Genomic DNA, 21,180 nt, shown 5'->3' with positions numbered 1-21,180 from the left:
TTTTTGAAGGTTCAATAAAAGAAATCATGAAAAAATGATAGGAATTCCTATGGCTCAAAGAGTGGTTTGGAAATCTTAAGTTTTGTATCTAGTGTACTATTGCAATGAGTTGTGTTTCCCTAGCCAAAGCCAAAGATTTTAGAAGAAAACTATTCTGAAAGCTTATTATTTTTCTAGTCTAGCTGGGCTTATCCAATGACCCAGGATCATATGTTCATTTGATATAATTTCTACATTAATATTTCTGCTACAATTTTCTTTGAGTAGACACTGATTTTTACTTTAAGTTGTTAATTCTAAGTAACTGAAAGGTAGGCCAGAAATATTGGTGAAAAGGCCTAATTAGCATGACAGTACCCTAATCATTCTAACTCATCTTGGCTCCTTTTGATGAAACTCAGGTGACTTAGCTAACTCTAGGAGGAACAAGTCACAAATAAGAATTTTAGAACTTCACAATTCACTGTGAGAAACTCATCCATTCAATAAATGTTGACTGGGTGTCTGCTATCAGTAAGCATATAAGGAATACAAAGACATGAAAGATTTCATTTCTGTTCTCAAGAAGCTTCAAATACTAATAAAAATCCTTGATTTATAGTGCTATGCTGAGTCAGTTATTCAAAATCTATTGTCTCTGAGTTATATAAAAGACTGCTACAAAAACTAACATGTATGTGAAAGTCATACCCATGCCAAAATGGAATAATTTTTAAAAATCAATATTTCAACAAAATAACTCCCTAAATCAAGTTTTATTTACAAGTAGATATGATTAGGTGACAGTTATAATCATGATATAAAACATTGTTATCTCAAAGGCTTATGAGAACAACATTTTTATTAATTTATTAATAAAATAAGTAAATTATGAAATTAAAATAATTATATTTCAGTATAAAAATAAGATGTAATTCAAAGCAGAGTAGGTGTGCATTTATTGGGTAATGAACAATTGAGAGAACAAATTTTTTCAAAGCCAAGTGAGCAAGCCTAGTTTTATATATATATGATGGTGATTTTACTATCAACAGGTTATGAATTTTGAGACATTTTTATTCCATGACTTATATATTTGTACTAAATCAGTAAGATGCTCAACTGCATAATAGCACCTGCCTTCAAGCATTGTTCTGGGAATACAAAGATAATATTTACAATATGCTTTGGAAACCTTAAAATACTATAAATTCTATAAAATAGGAATAATTGCCATTCAATAATAGTTAATCATCAATAAATGATAATTGTCATTGTCATTATTATTATTAGCATTACTACTAGTAGTATTAGCAGCAGCAGTGGCAGTAGTAGTAGTAGTAGTCATCATAGTCGTAGTCATAGTCATAGTAGTCTTTACAAGTATATGTATTTATGAGATATCTAAAGTTAGGAGTCTTTGGCTTTGGAAAATATGTTTTATGGTGAATATCTTCTTGAAGAACAGATCACTTGAACACAGAAAGATGTGAAAATTTAGGGATAGGATTTGGATAGGACTGTGCCTGTGATTTCACTGGCATGGGGGAAATAGAGGTATCCCCTTCTTCCTGTGTAGATTTCTTTGAATTTAAAGTTTGAGAGACTCACCTAGACATTAGGTCCTCAAGGAACTCAGGGATTTGCCCAATGGCACAGAGTCAATTTATATCAAAGCCTATATATTAGGCTTTGAAGCCAAATCTCTGTTTTTTTTTACCATGTTGTCTCTCAAAAATAACCTTGAAAAAGTTTTGAAATTCAGAACACTTGAAAAATTTGTCCTTTGATGGAGAATAAAAGTATGAAGTCAGAAGAAAAATGTAATTAAATTTTACTAATATAGGCAATACTAATATATGCTACAGATCCATAATACTTAGGCAGATTTAGTAAAATGATTAAGAAAAATTATAGAAAATTATTATGATATAAATATAATTTTCTCTAGTTAGTATTATTTAAGAATAAATTCTGGCAGGTTGAAAAGTAAAGTGGATATGAAAAGCAAACATAATCATAATCAAAACATAAAAGAGAAAAAAGTGAAAAAATAATTCTTTTCCACTCAATAATATATTCCAAGTGTCTGCTTATCTATTTTGGTAAGATTCAATAACAACTTTACTGAATTTTTAATAAAATTAATTATATTTGGGGGCAGAACCAAGATGGCAGAGAATAGACAGGACTTTGCCTGAGCTTTTCCTGGTTTCCTTCAGAATCAGCACAAGATCAAACCTCCGAATGGCTTTTGGAGTAAAGAAACTCACAAATATTTGAAGTGTAACACATTTTCAGCAGAAGTTATCTTGGAAAGATTTCAGGGAAAGTTTGTTTCATTTGGGCAGGTGGCAAGGTGGGGAAAGGGATAGGGATGAAAGAATCAGTCTAGTGCAGTGCAGGGTGGTCTAGAACAGAGAGGCCTTATACAGGGAGTGAGAGGCTTTTAAGACAAAATATAATAACATTGGCTACTCTGTTACTGTGTCTTGATTCAGAAGTCAGTGGATCATCAGATTAGCTGTGAGGGCTCCAGCGCAACTACAGAAAGCAAACAGTGAACCCCTGAAACCTAGTATAACAAATGGGAATTGACCACATCCCTCCAGTTCCAGAATGAAGCTGACAGCACCATCAGATCTATGGCGGTGTGGAGCTTTTGTTACTGGGCAGATTCCAAATTGCTCCCCAGAATGGTTGGATCTATTCATAGTTCCAGCAACAATTTACAACTGTCCCACTTTTCCCACATCCCCTACAACATTCAATTATTATCTTTTCCTGTCATCTTTGCCGATCTGAAAAGTGTGTAGTGGTATCTTGGAGTTGTCTTAATTTACATTTCTCTGATCAATAATGATTTGGAGCACCTTTTCATATGGCTAAAAATAGTTTCAATTTTTTCATCTGAAAATTGTCTATTTTCTTTGACCATTTATCAATTGGAAAATGGTTTGGAGTCTTAAAATTTGAGTCAATTCTCTATATATTTTAGAAATGAAGCCTTTATCAGAACCTGTGAATGTAAAAATGTTTGAAGAAAACAATTCTTTAAAAAAATATAATTGGTGAAATAGAAAAGGTGAACAACTTCTTAAAAATAGAATTGGTGAAATGGAAAAAAAAATACAATGAACAAAACTCATTTAAAAGTTTAATTGATCAAATGCAAAAGAAGGTAAAAAAGCTAACTGAAGAAAATAATTCACTAAAATTAGAATTGAACAAATAAATGGAAGTGAAGGAGATCAAGAATTAATCAAACAAAACTAATAAAAAATGAAAAAATAGAGAATGTAAAATACCTCATCATAAATCAACTGATGTAGAAAATAGATCTAGGAGAGACAAATCAAGACTGAAAAAATTGTCTCTATAACAACTTTCAAGATATCATCAAGCCAATCTGCCCTGATATCCTAAAACCATGGGGTAAAACAGCCATTGAAAGAATCCAATCATCTCCTGAAAGAGACCCCAAAATGAAAAAAAATGCAAGGAATATTATAGCTAAGATCTAGAATTATCAAATCAAGAAGAAAATACTGAAAGCAACCAGAAAGAAATAATTCACATATTGAGGAGACACAGTCAGGATTACCCAGGAACTAGCAGCTTCCAATTTAAAGGATCAAAGGACCTAGAATATGATATTCTTCAGGGTAAAGGAGGTTGAACTATAGCCAAGAATCAACTACCCAGGAAAACTAAGCATTATCAATTAGGGAAATAGATAAATATTCAATGAAAGAGGATTTTCAGTTATTTTTGATGAAGAGACTAGAGCTAAACAAAAAATTTTAATTTCAAATACAGAACACAAGAGAAGCATAAAAAGATAAAAAGAGAAAGGAAAAATAAGCTAAGTTTTTATAGATTAAAATGTTTATATCCTTACATGGGATGATGATAAGTGTAACACTTAAGAACTGTATCTTTGTGAGCATTATACTTAGAGGATGTATTTGTAACTTGACTTTATGGTGATGATATAAAAAAGACACTAGTGGTGGAAAAGGGATTGTACTGGCAGAAGAGAAACGGGGACATAAAATGGGGCAAATTACATCACATGAAGAGGCAAAAAAGACCTATAATAGTTGAGGGAAAGAGGGGAGGAAGGAGCATTGTTTAAACCTTAATCTCAATGGATCTGGCTCAAAGAAAGAATATAATACCTATTTAGTTTGATATAAAAACTTGTCTCATTTTATAGGGAAGGAGGAGAGGAAATGAAAGGGGAAGGGGAAACAGAAGTAGAGGAGGGGAAAGATAAAAAAAAGTGGGGGAAGAGCTGAAAAAAGGGAGAGCAGATTGAGGGAGGTGATGGTCAGAAACAAAACACTGATGAAGAGGGAAAGGGTGAAGAAGAGAGAAACGTATAACTTGGGAAAATATGATGGTAAGAAATACAGAATTAATAATTTTAACTGTAAATGTGAATGGCTTTGAATGCTCTCATAAAGCACAAGTTTATAGTAAAATAAGTTAACAGACAAAATCCCACAATATGTTGTTTATAAGAAATGCATTTGAAGCAGAGATACATACAGAGTAAAGGTAAAAGGCTGGAGCAGAATCTCTAATGCTTAAGTTGAAGTTAAAAAAAAAAAAAAACCAGGAGTAGTGATCCTTATCTCACATCAAGTAAAAGCAAAAAAAAAAAAAAAAATCTAATTAAAAGAGATAAGGAAGCTACATCTTGCTAAAGGGTACCATAAATAATGAAGTAATATCAATACTAAACATATATACATTAAGTGGTATAGCAGCCAAATTCTTAGAGGAGAAGTTAAGAGAGCTGCAAGAAGAATTAAACAGCAAAATTATACTAGTGAGGGATTCTCAACCTCATTCTTTCAGAACTAGACACATCAGACCACAAAATAAACAAGAAAGAAGAAAAGTAGGTAAATAGAATTTTAGAAAAGTTAGATAGACCTTTGAAGAATATTGAATAGGGACAGAAAGGAATATACTTTTTTCTTGCTGGTATAGAGAACCTAGACAAAAAAATGACCATGTATTAGGGCATTAAAAACCTCAAAATCAAGTGCAGAAAGGCAGAAATAGCAAATGCATTTTTCAGATCATGATGTACTAAAAATACATGTAATAAAAGGCCAGTGAAATATAGTCCAAAAATTAATTGGAAGCTAAATAATCCAATCATAACAAATGAATGGGTGGAACAACATATCCAACATATCATAGACATAATTGATAATTTCATTCAAAAGAATGACAATAATGAGACAGCATATCAAAATTTATAGGATGCAGTCAAAGCAATTTTTAGGGGAAATTTTATCTTTAGATACTTACTTGAATAAAATAGAGAAAGAGAAGAACAATGAATTCAGCATGCAACTAAAAAAGCTAAATAAAGGACAAATAAAAAAAACCTCAATCAAATATCAAATTTGAAATGTTGATAATAAAAGGGGAGAGTAATAAAACTGAAAATAAGAAAATTATTGAATTAGTAAACAAAACTAAGAGTTGGTTTTATGAAAAAAAAATAAAATAGGTTTATGCCTTTAGTTAATTTGACTGGAAAAAGTTAAGAAGAAAATCAAATTACTATGATCAAAAATGAAAAGGTTGAACTTACCATCAATGAAGAGGAAATTAGAGAAATAATTAAGAGCTATTTTGCCCAACTATAGACCAATAAATCTGACAATCTATGTGAAATGGATGCTTACAAAAATATAGATTATCTAGATTAACAGAGCAGAAACTAAACTACTTACACAGTCCCATTTTACAAAGAGAACTTGAACAAGCTATTAATGAATTCCCTAAGAAAAACTCTCCAGGTCAGATGGATTTACAAGTGAATTCTACCAAACATTTAAAGAACAATTAATTTCTATACTATGCAAACAAACTGAAGAATAGGGAAAGGAGTCCTACAAAATTCCTTTTGTGATCCAGATATGGTGCTGATATCTAAACCAGGAAGGGTCAAAACAGAGAAAGAAAATTAAAGGCCAATTTCCATTTTAATAAATATCAATGCAAAAATCTTAAATAAAAAATTAGCAAAGAGAAATTAGCAGCAACTTATCATCAGGATATGGCCAAGTAGGATTTTTTTGAATGAAAGGTTGGTTCACTGTTAGGAAAACTATTAGCATAATTGATTATGTCAATAGTCAAACTAACAGAAATCATATGATAATCTCAATAGATGTAGAAAAAGTATTCAACAATCCAACATTCATTCTTATTAAACACACTAGAAACTATAGGAATAAATGGAGTTTTTCTTAAAATGATCAGTAGCATCTATCTAAAAGCATCTGCAAGCAATTTATGTAATGAGGATAAACTAGAAGCATTATCAAAATGATCAAAATGATCATGGTGAAACAGTTTCCCACTGTCACCATTACTATTCAATATTGTATTAAGTAAACTTTAGCAATAAGAGAAGAAAAATAAATTGAAGGAATTAGAATAGATAATGAGGCAAAATTAGCACTAGTTGCAGATGATATGATGGTATATGTAGAGAACCTTAGAGAACCAACTAAAAAATTATTAGAAACAATTAACAATTTTAGCAAAGTTGCAGGATACAAAACAACTCCACATAAATCAATGGAGTTGCTATATGTTACCAACAAAGTCCAGCAGCAAGAGATAGAACTTCCATTTAAAATAACTGCATATACTATAAAATATTTGGGACTCTACATATCAACACAAAGCCAGGAACTATATGAACACAATTACAAAACACTTTTCACATTGAAAGAATATCAAGTGCTTGTGGATAGGCACAGCTTATATAATGAAAATGACGATTATGTCTAAAATAATCTACTTATTCAGTGCCATATAAATCAAACTGCCAAGAAATTACTTTACATATCTAAAAAATAATAAAATTAATCTGGAAGAACAAAAGGTCAAAAATTTCAAGGGAATTAATAAAAAAAAAAGTAAATTAATGCAGTCTTGCTGTACCAAACCAAAAACTATGTTATAAAGCAGCAATCATCAAAACCATTTAGTACTAATTAAGAAGTAAAGATAATGGATCAGTGGAATAGATTAGGTTCACAAGATATCATAGTCAAAGATATAGTGATCTAGTGTTTGACAAATCCAAAAGCTCTAGCTTCTGGGATAAGAAGTCAATGTCTAACAAAAATTGTTGGGAAAAATTGGAAAATACTATGGCAGAAACCAGGCATGACCAACATCATATATCTTATACCAAGATAAAATTGAAATGGGTTCATGATTTTGACAGAAAGTGTGATACTATAAACAAATTAGGAGAATAAGGAATAGTCTAATTCTCACATCTGTAAAGAAGGAAGACATTAATGGCCAAAGAAGAACTGGAGAATATTATGAAATGCAAAATGGATAATTTTGATTAAATTAAATTAAAAAGGTTTTGTACAAGCAAAACCAAAACAGCCAAGATTGGAAGGGAAGCAGAAAACTGGAAAGGTATTACCATCCAATACCTCATTTCTAAAACATATAGATAATAGACTCAAATTTCTAAGAATACCAGCCATTTTCCAAGTGAAATGCTCAAAGAATATAAACAGACAATTTTCAGAAGAAGAAATTAAATCCATTTCCAGTCATGAAAAAAATCACTCTTGATTAGAAAAATGCAAATCAAGACAACTCTGAGATACATACTTCTCAGATTGGCTAAAATGATAGGAAACGGTGATAAATGTTGAAGGGGATGTGGGAAAACTGGAACACTTAATACATTGTTGGTGGAGCTGTGCACTGATCTAATCATTCTAAAGAGCAATTTGGAATTATGTCCAAAGGGCTATCAAATTGTGCATACCCTTTGATCCAGTGTCTATATTGGATCAGAATCCCAAAGAAATCATTAAAAAATTGTAAAGGATCCACATATGCAAAATGTTTTTTGCAGTCCTTTTTATTGTAGTAGAAAGCAACTGGAAACTGAATGGATGCCCATCAGTTGGGGAGTGGCTGAATAATTTATGGCATAAATGTATGGAATATTGTTGTCCTATAAGAAACAATCAACAGGATGATTTCAGAAAGGACTGGAGAGACTTAAAGGAACTGATGCTAAGTGAAATGAATAGAACCAAGAGAACATTGCACACAGCAACTAGAATATTATGTGATGATTACATGAATCAATCCTGATGGACATGGTTTTTTCAACACAGAAGTGATTCAGACCATTTCCAATAAACTTGTGATGGAGAGAGCCATCTGCATCCAGAGAGAGGATTATGGGGACTGAATGTGGATCACAACATAGTATTTTTATCATTTTTGTTATTGTTTTTTTCTCATTTTTCCCCTTTTTTGATCTGATTTTCTTTAATTGAAGTTTTTTTTTATTTTCAAAACATATGCAAGGATAATTTTTTCAATACTGAGCCTTGAAAAACCTTGTGTTCCAATTCTCCCTTTCTTCCCTTACCTCTCTCCTGATGACATGTAATTCAATATATATTAAACATGGTAAAAATATATGTTAAATTCAAAATAGGCATACCTATTTATGCAATTATCTTGCTGCACAAGAAAAATAAGATCAAAAAGTAAAAAAAAAATGATAAAGAAAATAAAATTCAAGAAAACCACAACAAAAAGAGTGAAATGATCTGTTGCAATCCATTCTCAGTTCCCATAGTCCCCTCTCTGGGTGTAGATGGCTCTCATCATCATAAGATCTTTGGAACAGGTCTGAATAACCTCATAAAATGTCCCATGCTAGCTCTCTGGAGGGCTTCAGGATCAGCAGATTATCAAGATGAGTCAAAGTTCTTGGTCTTTAGGAGGAAAAGTGAAGGAGGCAGGCAAGCTGCCACTTGGCTCATTAAAGAGGAATCCTGGACTCAAGAGTTTGGAGCCTTAAATCTTCTCTCCTCAGCGTGCTATGGCAGAGAGACTCTGATCTCTCTCTCTCAGCCTTCCAATCCTTATCTACAATTATCTCACTACCCACACATTCAGCAAGAGCCAATCCTGAGGAGAGCCATCACATTACCGTATCATCTAAATATATGTTTATAGAACGCTTATCTCACATTGAGGAGGTAACTAGCTTTAAGTGCTCTGCTGTCTTAGATTCAAGTACACCTTTTCAGAGTTCTAGCCCCTCTACAATCTCATTGTTGTAAAGAGCTATGTCCATCAGAATTGATTTGATCTGATTTTTCTTGTGCAGCAAGATAAATGTGGAAATATGTATAGAAGAATTGCTAACATGTTTAACATAGATCGGATTACTTCTGTCAAGGAGAGGGGTGGGGGAAACAGTGGGAGAAAAATTTGAAACAAGATTTTTCAAGGATGAATGTGGGAAACTATCTTTGCATGTATTTTGAAAATAAAAAAGTTTTTATTTTACAAAATCATAATATTGATTTTGCTACCTGCATAATACATGGGTAATAGATTTGAAAAAGCATTATTAGTGGCTGGCAAATATGCCAATATATTTTCCCATGAGAAAAAAAAAATTGCTGATTCATTCTAGTCAAGAGAAAGATAATGACAACTGAATTCTCTGCTTCAGGATTTACTTGGGGACTTTCAGGGTCACAATCAGAATGCTTTACTTACTCTTGTCACATTGGTTTGTTTCACTTCCAGAACTGGCGGTATTTTAAGAAGATCCTCATCTAAGGACAGGATAAATGATCAGAAGAGTTTTTCTCTAAAATTTTTATCAAACAGGTAAATGTATACATTTGCCATATGGGGAAGCCCATTCTGCATATTTGAAAAATACTTATTTCTTTAATTGCTAATGAAAGAATTAAAAGTAAAACCACTCATTATATAGACCTCATATTACTCATATTATTATTCTCTCATATTACTCTGACTTTGGTTATTTGGTTTTAATTTAATGCTGATTATCTATTTATTTAGTTTAATTTTTAAAAAATTTTTTTGGATCTTGGTCCAAGTGTTTAGAAGAAAAAAACTGTAAGTCTATAGGCAATTAACACATACACTAATTGAACTACTTTAGAGCTTATGAAAAAGTTGTCACACAGATTTTTCCTTATGATTGATTTTAGGAAAGTATATTGGAGGATTTGAGCCAAATACATTTTCCCCAATAAATAAAATTGAAAATTTCAAGTTTTTTAGTAATTGATCTTGATTTTAAGTATCAATGCAATGGGATATGGGAGAACACAGTATTACCAGTAAAAGATGCAAAGAGCAAGCTATCTTGGGGATGGTACTGAAAACTAAATTTAATACTTAATTTTTATAGTGACAATGATAATGAATTACAAGTCATTAACTGCTATCCTTTTGAAAACATGGTAGGTTACTTGTCTTTACCAGCTGCCCTACTATTATGCCTTCTGGGCACCTGGATTTTGCCATGCAACTCATAGCTGAACTCACATACATATATACACATACATATACATGTGTGTTTATATATTTTATATATGTGTGTGTGTGTGCAGATATATACATGTTTATAGGTATGTTGTGTTGTCTTCCCTAATTAGGCTGTAAATTTCTTGAGAGTGAGGACTGTCTTGTTTTTTTACTTGTATATCCAGTGCTTAGCATAATGGTTGGTATGTAATAAATTCCTTTCTGTTCCATGTGATGGTACTAATGATATGATGATTGAAATATAAATAGCAGGGTAGAAAATTATAAGCCTATTTAATATATTAAAGTCACTTTGTATTTTAATGTTGAGTTTCTGTAAGACACTTAACAAAGGGAATGAATGACTAAGAAGCAGATCCCAAGTAAAATAAATATTAAATTTTGGGCTAGCTAGACTAAATTTACTTTGAAATAACTGATTTTTTTCTAAAGTAAGTTATATATTATTAAATAGTTAAGTAATAGGATTCTATTAAATGCCTGTATAATACAAGGAAATGGTAATCAGTGATCCAATTATTCCAATTCCAAGTTTCTTTTTAACATATTATATGTTACAATTTAAAGAAAAATGAAGGTGAAAAAATCCCAATGTTGTTTCTTTGTTTTATTTCTAAGTGGAATAAAGAAAACATCTAAATTTTCTCTTTGTTCACTACCTCTGCTCAGCCACTCCTCTAAATTCATCATTGCTTTTAAGCATGACATTACATACTTTTCTCCCCACCTGAACCAACACTTTATACCCTGGACATCCAGAATCCATGCCCTGAATGAATCAGGAAATTAATTTATTCATCATGGGAACTCTCTTTTTATTACTCAAACAAATAGCCCAGGCTCCTGGACCATGCTTTGCCTTCATAGTTCATTTGACCTGACAATCATCCACTCAGTATTTTGCTATTTCCCTGCCAATGTACCCACATTTACCCCTTAATACAAACCTTATTCCCACCTATATGACTTTCTATCTCTTTATTTCTGCATAGTCATCAAATCTGGAAAGGATTTCTGGAAAGGGCATGTAAATTAACCGCCATGTATACGAATTCTCCACTCTAGCTACACAGACCAAAACATCCCTTCCTAGCCTCTCTACCTGTAATCTATTTATTAGAATATCATCTACATAAAATAAGATTATCTCTCTTTATATGTTTGTATCTTCAATGCTTAGTACAGTGCCTAGCACATAGTTAAGTGCTTACTAAGTGTTTCATTTATTCATTTACTACTCTATGGATTCAATAAAGTACCTTCTATCTCAGAATCCCTTTTGGACAGTAACATTGCTTCTGAAGTTGACTCTTGTGGTTCATCCTAAAACCAAAATTATTTAAATTTTAGTAAGATTAATAATTTAAATTTTCTATAATAAAGCTTGAATGACAGAATACATATAACTATATCTTGAAAATAAGTGAAATTAAAGGTGATTCAGAGATTCTGATTGTAATTTAATGGATTATAATTCATTATAAGTAATATATGTGGAGAGCCTATGGCTGAGGAAGAGACAATATTTTTAAAAGTCTAGCTTATCACAAGCATCCCTTGATCAAACAGTGTAAATTTGGATCTTCACTAGTTGACAGCTATTGGGGAAACAGAGAAAGATGGACATGTTTATTGTGAAGATTTGATATCCACAATAAATAGCCGTATAATCAAAGAATTTAAAAAACACTCTCAACAGCAGAATTATAATTTCCATAGATCTGCATATGATTCCCAACTGGGAATCCTTCAATACTTTCAAGTATCCATAATTTCATCAATGTAGGTACTAATAGCACTGAGACAGATCTCCACCTGTCTAGGCCTCAAGAGATAGTTGTGATGATTATCTATGGACAAAAAAAAATAATCACCTCTTCACCAAATGTTTTGGTGATGGTCTCCTCAAACACAATAAGGTTGGTCTTTCATTTTATCTCTTGCCAAATTCTATACTCCAAGTGTGTCCTTGTACCTTCAGGAATCTGCAAGTGTGTCCATGTACTTTCTAGAGTCTATACTTAAATAGATTTAAGAACTCCAAGATAATATGCTTACTTTGAAGCAATACATGATTCTGGAAAAAGGATAATTTTTTTTTTGGTTCTATCTCTGCTATTAATCATCAGTGAAACCACTTTTGGAACCCATGTTTCCATAACTATAAAATGTAGGGATAAAAAAAATCTGAAATTTGTTTTCCAACACTGTAATTCTATAGTTCTAGATATGAAAAACAAGTTCGGATTATACTTACTGAAATTTCATTTGACAAAGTTTCTTTTTCAACTTCTTTAGTTTCCTCTGTATTTTCAGTTATTGTTTCATTTAAAAGAAAAGCTTGAATAGCTTCTTGAACCAGAGTATCAATAGAAAGTATCTCGATGTGGAAAGCTAAGATATAGTGGAATATTTTGAGTTAGTTTGATTAAAACAATTAAAAAGTTTTGAGTGCCAATTATGTGTAAGATATGTATTTTTTCATTTAGAGTATAATAAGTGTCTTTTTGGTTTGGGAGCTATACCCCAGTATTGCCTTGTATATAAAATTGCCTTTTTTTTTTCTGAAAAGGCTTTTTATTTGTTATTAAAGCTTTTTACTTTTCAAAACATATGCATCGTTAATTCTGCAACATTCACGCTTAAGAAACCTTGAGTTCCAGTTTTCTCCCCACTTCTCCCATCCTCCTCCCCTAGAGGAGTCCAACATATGTTAAACAAGGTAGAAATATATTAAAGCCAATATATGCACACATAATTATATAATTATCTTGTTGTACAAGAAAAATTAAATCAACCAGAAAAGAAAATGATGAAAAAAATAAAATGAAAGCAAATAACAACAAATAGAGTGAGAGTGCTATGTTGTGAACCACACTCAGTTCCCACAGTCCTCTCTCTGGATGTAGATGGCTCTTTTGAGCACAAGACCATTGGAACTGGTCTGAATCATCTCATTGTTGAAGAGAGCCATAGTCATCAGAACTGATCATTGTATAATATTGCTGTTGCTGTATACAATGATCTCCTGGTTCTGCTCATTTTACTTAGCATAAGTTCATGCAAGTCTCTCCAGGTGTCTCTGAAATCATCCTGCTGATCATTTCTTACAAAACACTAATATTCCATAGCATTCATATACCATAACTTATTCAGCCATTCTCCAATTGATGGGCATCCATTCAATTTCCAGTTTCTTGCCACAAAAGGGCTGCCATGAACATAAAATTGCCTTTTTAAAAGGAGATTCTTTTTTTAAATTAGTAATTAAATCCCCCTTTATTATTTATAAAATAGATCAGTCTTCATCAAAAATCTATTCTATTATGATTTACAGCAAGGTTCCAGCACATAAAATTATGTACCAAAAAAAAATTATTAGGGGACAGCACCTAATTCACCATGAACTACGTGGGAAAATGGAAAACTGTTTGGTAAAACTTAGGTGTGAATCAAGATCTTTTACCTTATATCACACGATACTTTAAGAAGAAAAAGACCTAAATATGTTTGATTGCCTAAATATAAAAAGTAACTGTTCTTTAAAAAAAATAAAGATTGAAAAAAGTTGTCTTTGACAATTGTTGTTAAGGGAAAACTTAAAACTAAGGGATAAAGACAACTAAAGAAAACTTTTACACAAAACAAACAATGAAATCAGTTTGCAAAAATGAAAAGAGACATTGTAAAGTATAAGAAATAAATATCATTAAATATCTTTGATTTCCGTTAGTGCAAAATCACACAAATTCTGAAGTTCCTAATATATGAAAAACGACATATTTAAGTCCAAGAATTATTGCTTAATAAAGGGTGGAATAATATTATGAAGTTTTTTCAAAAGAGAAATTGCAAATCATTAATAACCATTTGAAACAATTCTCCAAATGTTTAATAGTGAGATAAAAGCCAATTAAAACATATTTCATGTCCTTCACATTGTAAAAGATGATGTAAGATGAAACTAATGAATTTTGTTCATTGTTTGAGCTTTTGGAAGACTGTGTTGGTAGGCTGTCAACTGGAGAACCAATCGCTCTGGAAAATAAGTTTAAATTGTCCTAGAAAAATAATCAAGCCACTAATTTTGCTGTTAGTCATATATTTCAAAGAAGTGAAAAACATATAGAAAAGTACAACCAAAATATCTGTAGCAGCAAAAGAATGAGAAACAAAGCAAATACGTTTGATTGGCGAATGACTGAAAAATTGTGGTGTCTGAGGGAATTGAAAACCATGTGAAATAGGAAACAATAGATACAAAGAATTCAAGAGATACATGGAAGGTACCTATATAAATTGATGAAAAATGAATTAAGCAGAACCATATATCTTTGAGCAGATAAATGAAAAACTGGAAGGAACCCAGAACTGTTAAGCTAAGACTTACAAGACCTTTTAACTTTTTTCCTCCACAAGAAATGGTATGCCAAAATTATGGTATATTATCTCTTTTAAGTGACCAGGAACATTAATCACATTTGACAACCTGGCAGCAATTAGATATTTTAAAAAATCTACCTTCTTCTAAAATCTTCAGACAGCTGGTTTTCCCACTACATGTCTTTCCCAACATACATCCTTTAGTTGAAAAGGAAGGAATCTGAGGCTCATAAGTTACTGGTTTTGGAGGGTTAACTTTTTCATGAACTACACGAAGCACATGACCCAATATATTGTTATTGGAAGGTGGAACAGCATCAGCCATTTCTTCTGGGATGGCCCATTCTCCAGTCAACGTCTATGACAAATGTAAATGGGAAACAGATTTTAATGTGTAATGATTTGTATAATATACAAATAAGTAACACATAATATACTATATGTTATAATATATAATGGAATCATACTTAGTATGATTTCATATAGTACATATACTAAATACAATGTAAGCAATTTGTATTTTTGATCATATGAATCAATATAATAATTCATACATTCTTTATAATAATTTTCATGAGTAAACAATACTCTCACTTGGAAAGAAAAAAAAAGCATACTATCTAAAGGCCAAAAAGAAACTAGAATGATCATAATCTCACACAAAGGGATTAATTGAATTATAGTGCTTTTAGATATGGATATAATAGAAAAGACAATCAAAATGGATTGTGATAATCTAATTTGTGAGGAGAAAAGCTACTTAGGTGCAAACCAAAGAAGAGCAATTATCCTCCTCCACCATGAATAGCCTAAAGAATACATATTTTTGTAGCAAATAAACTTAAGGATTCCCTCACCAATATGAGTTTCCATAAAAACCAAACCCCCTAAAAAATCATAAGAAAAAAGATTGAGTACAATAAAATTTAAATCACTCAATTCTAATCAGCATAAACATTTAGCTCCATTCTGATTTATTCTAGTATTATTGTCTATATTGGACATAGACTTAAGCAATTCCCAATAATTTTCTGAATGAGGTTTCATTGAACAGGATTATTTTAAAATTATTTCAATTGTAGATTATTGGCTAAAAATTATCATCTGACCAAACAAGACCAGGGTGGTTGAGGATTCAGAGATTAAAGAGAACCCTGAGTTTCATGGAGGCCAATGATTTGTCATTAGATGACAACATATTTTGATCCCATATTAAGTTATAAGTTGAAGTTTCCAAGTTGAATCTCTAATCCTTGGTTGTTTCTCTGTTTGACCAATATGAAAGAAATGCTCATATTAACTGTTTAATAGAAAATGTACCCATTTCCCCAAATATCTATTAAATGGTTAGGATCAATCCTAAAGAACCATCTTTTGTTCAAAATATTTCTGTGATAGCTGCTAATTCTCATATTCTATTCATATCAATGTTATGAGATATTAACTACCTACTTATTTCCTTGTCTTCATTTTTACTAGAATGTCTCTTTTAATCAATATCTATTATCCAAAATTCTTGGTTTAGCAAAAGAAAATGTGTCATAAAGTAAAATGTACTGTAAATAGCTGTGCATGTTTTTTGTTTGTTTTGTTTGCTTGTTTGTTAGTTTGGGACACCAGTAAATTTGCTATGACATCATAGGAGATTAAAGTAATAATATAAACATTTTATTGACTTAATAACATGTAATCTAAATAAGGAAACAATTTTAAAGCTAAAAAGGTCCTTAAAATAGTCTAGTCTGAGCCTTCTTTTACAGATTTGAAAACTGACAATTAACTAGTAATAGTGACAAGATTAAGATTCAGGCTCCCTGACTCTCAGTGAAATACTTTTTCTGTGACATGTTGGTAGAGCCCCAAGTTTTTTCACTTTAGGTTGAGTGATTTTTTTTTTATCCCTTGCTCTATACTCATTATCTGAATTATTTGTAATTAGACGCAAAATATTTATATGCATCAAAATGTTTACTAACTTCTTTTTCACAATTTGTATGCTTTAAACTAAAAAAAAAAAAAAAAAAAAAAAACCATGCTTTAAACCTTGTCTTTTATTTAATTTATGGTTGCCATAGACTAAGCAACCAAGAAGATGACAACAAAAATTGTTACTTACAGGCAATGGGCTATCTTAAACCTAAACAAAACATAGCAAGTGAGCTAGAAACTTGGTAGATGGGCAAGGAATTCAAGCTGGCAAAATTAGGTCCCCAAATATAGCATTTAGATTATTTGATAATATATTTTAAACTGATCGTCTATACAGTTCACACCCAGAAAATTATGTATTGGTGATCTTTTGCTTCATTCTGATTGTATATATACCATCTATAATAATCTTCCAGAAGAGCAAATCTCATGCTCCTGATAAGGGTCTACTGATAGTTTGACTCACATACACAGAAATAAATGCCCATGGGTCTTTTACTTCCTCTCTTCCAACCCCTTCATCCCTATGTACACAGCAGAAAAACAAAGAATAAAGATTCCACATAAAATTATAGTCATAACCCTTATAACTAATAGCACTCCTGAGGACCCTATTAATACACTGCCCTTTGTTGACCTTCCTATACTTTATTGGTTACTTTTTGAATCTGTTCCTCCCACTGAATATCCCAGATCATAACATCTCTGCCATCTTTGGGACTGACTTTTAGCTGTACATATTAACTGACTCTCTGGAAGATATGCAACCCCCCTGGAGCTTTGGTATTTGTCAATCCCTTCTACTTACCTAGATCACTTGTCTGCCAATTGTCACCATGTTCTGATTTGAGTTTCTCAAGCCTGCTCCCTTAAATCACATCCTTAATTCACATCTAGAAGTACCAAAAATCCAGAGCCAGTATATATTGAGAATATGCAGACTCATGTGCATGCTCCAGGTACCCTCACTGTTTATAATTTGCACTACTTCACAAGTGCTAGATGATAAGGGCCCGTAGAAACTTTATTGCTTCTTAGGGATTCAGACATATGTAAAGTGAGGAGCACTGGAGTCTGGAGTTTTCATCTTGGTTCCAATGTCAATAGTAAATATGGGTAAGACTCTTGGGCTTTTCAAGTTTGTTTACTCACCTATAAAATGGATTACTAATATTTGTTCTCTTATCTTATAGGAATATGACAAAAGAGTCCTGAAAACTTTAAAATGGCATATAAAGGTGGATAGTAATAGTTTCTAGTAACCAATACTGTTAGCTTTACTTTCTGTATCCCTCTTCTGAAGCCTCCAACCTTGGCACAAAAACAGCATTAGTAAGATTTTCCAACTCCTGGAGGGGAATGTTACAGTTTTGGACCAAAGGGACTGCTAGTCATTGACTCCCTTACCTATACCCACTTTTCAATGAGATGGAATTCATTTGGCTTAGTTTCTACTCATGGTTTTGTAGAGGGAGGAATCTTTTGAACTACCCATAAGCCACAGAGTTCTGCAGATCATACTAATAACAAATTGAAGTGGATTGTATAGAATATTTTCATTTTAGATAGGGAATTAATTCAGTTATCGAGGATGAGCTTGCTTGGGCCACCCTACTCATAATTAAAGGACTTTCTTGATTCTGGTAGATTCCTATTTGACCAAATGAACTCTGGAAAGGAGAAAGGTCCTACTAGATCATCTATAATTAGAAATATGGATTGTGGGATACAACTAGTACTCTAGAAATGACTTAGGTAATGTTAGATTTTATACTCAGAATCTGAGTGTATATTATTCTATAGATAGTACATATGTTCAGTTAGGGCATTCTGTAAGAACCTATAACATTTGGTTCCTATTCAGTTATTTTATCCATGATATTTCCTTACTAGAAAATGATAAAAATTGACACCAGGATTCCTTCTTCTTCACTTCTTTGAGTTCAGATGAATATGGGAAATATTTTAGTCATTAAAAACTTGAAAGATTCTGATACTTCATGGACCAGGTAGGTGATATGGTAGATAAAATATTGGACCTGAAGTCAAGAAATCCTGAACTCAGACACTTACTAGCTGTATGACTCTGAGCAAGTCATTTAATCCCAGTCTATTTCCTCTAAATGGTTTCTTTATCTATAAAATGGGGATGATCATAGCATCTACTTAGCAGCACTTTTGTGAAGATAAACTTGGTTAATACTTATAAAGTACTTTGCAAATTTTAAAAGCTCTGTTTTTTTCTCTCATATGTTATGAATAATATATAAATCTGTAAAGTACTATATATATGCATATGTAGTATATATATTATATTAAGCCAATTTGCCATTGGCTTAATAGCTATATTATTAGCTACATATATACTATTAGCTAGTATCATTATTATTATTTTGAAGGACTATATACAATATAACTATTATTTTGAAGGACTATATACAATATAACCCTTATCTGGGTACATTATCTGTAGGAAGAAATAACTTAAAAATCTCTGAAATATATACCCATAAGATGATTTGTTTCCTGTTTGGTATTGACTTTAAACATTATAGATATAATCTATGTACAGATAACTCAAAGGCTACATTTTCCAAGAACCTTGTAGTTCTTTGGCTATGTCTTTATACTTCCCAAATCCTTGGAGTTAAGGTACTATTTCTTTTCATTAATCCTATAATTGTATTTTCTCTTTATAGAAAGTACACAAAGAAAGAGTACCTCCAATCTATCTGACATATTGGAGCTATATTCATGGTAGGATCAAAAAAAATATGCACCTAAGTCAGTGACAATTTCAAACAAATCAAAAAGTCTTTTTTGTAGATAAAAATTTCTAGGAAAATCCTTTTTTTTAAACAGGCTGCTGAAATAGTCCTTCCATATTGGCCATATCACAGTCTCTTAGAACTTCAAACAATCTCAGGGAGTTTTTGAACAATATTGTCCAAATTTACTTTTGTAATTCAAACCCTAGTTTGAATCAAAGACTTCCTAAACTATTTGCCAGCCTATGTCTACCTCCCCCAAAATGTAGTTTCATCTGAATTTCTCAACTTTTTTTTTTGTAAAGAAGGATTTATTTTTTACATTTTATATTTAAATTGGAGGGTATTATTTGTAAAAAAAATGAAAATGAAAGACTATAACCTTCAATGATCATAAGGTCATTAAATCAGTTCACTAGCACTCATTTCCCCTTATTTCAGAACTATTCAGATATCTGTCACCCAACAGCTAACCATATTATATCTTTGAAGATGTTAAAATTGAGTCTGGATGCATAAGGGCATCAAGTAGAAAGTACCATTGTGAAATTCAACTGAACTCTGAATATTTTGCTGGAATATGACAGTTCTAAGATTTTCTACCATGTTCCTGGGAACACTTAGTCTGCTTTCTAGTCATGAATTTTGATGAAATATTGATCTTTTCATCACATTACTCAGTTATAGAACATTTCTCCCATAAAACAAGCATTCCCTGAAAACAGGTTGTTGTGGAATATATTTGAAGTCACTAATTGTACATTTATCTAGAACAATGTGTAATTTGAAGATGGACACCTGAAATTTTACAAATTCTTATTTAACTAATTAAATGTTACCAACTAAATACAGGGGTCTTCAACCTATGGTCCGTGGGCCAGATGCGGCAGCTGAAGATGATTATCCCCCTCACCCAGGACTATGAAATTTATTTATTTAAAGACCCACAAAATAAAGGTTTTGTTTTTACTATAGTCTGGTTCTACATCAGTCTGAGGGACAGTGAACTGGCCCCCTATTTAAAAAGTTTGAGGACCCCTGATAGATGGTACAGTAATTTCTTAGGCTCACCAACTTTTAGATGTGAATTTTCTCCATGCAATAGTTATTAGTCTTGCTTTTAAAAAATAGCACCTGGTTTTGGTGGGCTTCTGTTACCTTGCCATTAACCAATGTTCTCTTTCCTCCAATATTTTGCCTGTTCAAATTCTAACCACTTTCAAGGCCAAGATTAAATGCCACCTTTTCTGATAATTCCCACCCAGAAGTGCTCTTTCCTCTTACTTTCTACCACATTTTGTTTATAGCTTCCTATGGATTTACCCACTGAACTTTATACTATAGCAATTTATATAATCATCTACTTCCCTTTCTACCCCCATACCATGAGGCTGGGAGATCATGTCTAATTATTTTGGGATCATCCTTAGCACCTGTCAACATAGCTTACATAGGTTCAAATGGCTTTGTTTTGTTTTTATTGAAAGTAGTCTCCCTTCTTCCTCCCTCCACTAAATCCTTGGTTTAGTCCATTTGAATTATGGAAACATTTTCTTATATAGGCAAGTAGGAACACAAAATTGGTCTCAGAATTTTTCTGATTTTTTGATAGCTGGTAGACACCAGCGATGTGATGCAGTTTGGTATAAGCAATAGATTTTGGGATAGGACTACTTTGGGGAAATATTAGCATCTGTTTGAGAACAAATAATTT

General features: G+C 31.9%; 1 protein-coding gene across 9 annotated transcripts in view; it reads right to left on the bottom strand.

The window, feature by feature from the left end:
- SPEF2 (sperm flagellar 2) overlaps window positions 1-21,180 on the bottom strand; it is a 235,389-nt gene that overhangs the window by 130,360 nt on the left and 83,849 nt on the right. For all 9 annotated transcript variants that reach the window (XM_051989705.1, XM_051989711.1, XM_051989718.1 and 6 more), the window contains 4 exons: window positions 14,908-15,127; window positions 12,644-12,780; window positions 11,646-11,709; window positions 9,583-9,641 (listed from right to left, as the gene is read on the bottom strand). In XM_051989705.1, coding sequence (XP_051845665.1) covers window positions 9,583-9,641; window positions 11,646-11,709; window positions 12,644-12,780; window positions 14,908-15,127 — 480 coding nt within the window. The remainder of the gene's footprint in view (window positions 1-9,582; window positions 9,642-11,645; window positions 11,710-12,643; window positions 12,781-14,907; window positions 15,128-21,180) is intronic.

Source organism: Antechinus flavipes, chromosome 1 (assembly GCF_016432865.1).
Source record: "Antechinus flavipes isolate AdamAnt ecotype Samford, QLD, Australia chromosome 1, AdamAnt_v2, whole genome shotgun sequence".
In the NCBI taxonomy this organism is placed as follows: domain Eukaryota; kingdom Metazoa; phylum Chordata; class Mammalia; order Dasyuromorphia; family Dasyuridae; genus Antechinus; species Antechinus flavipes.
This window is presented reverse-complemented; position numbering and strand designations above follow the sequence as displayed.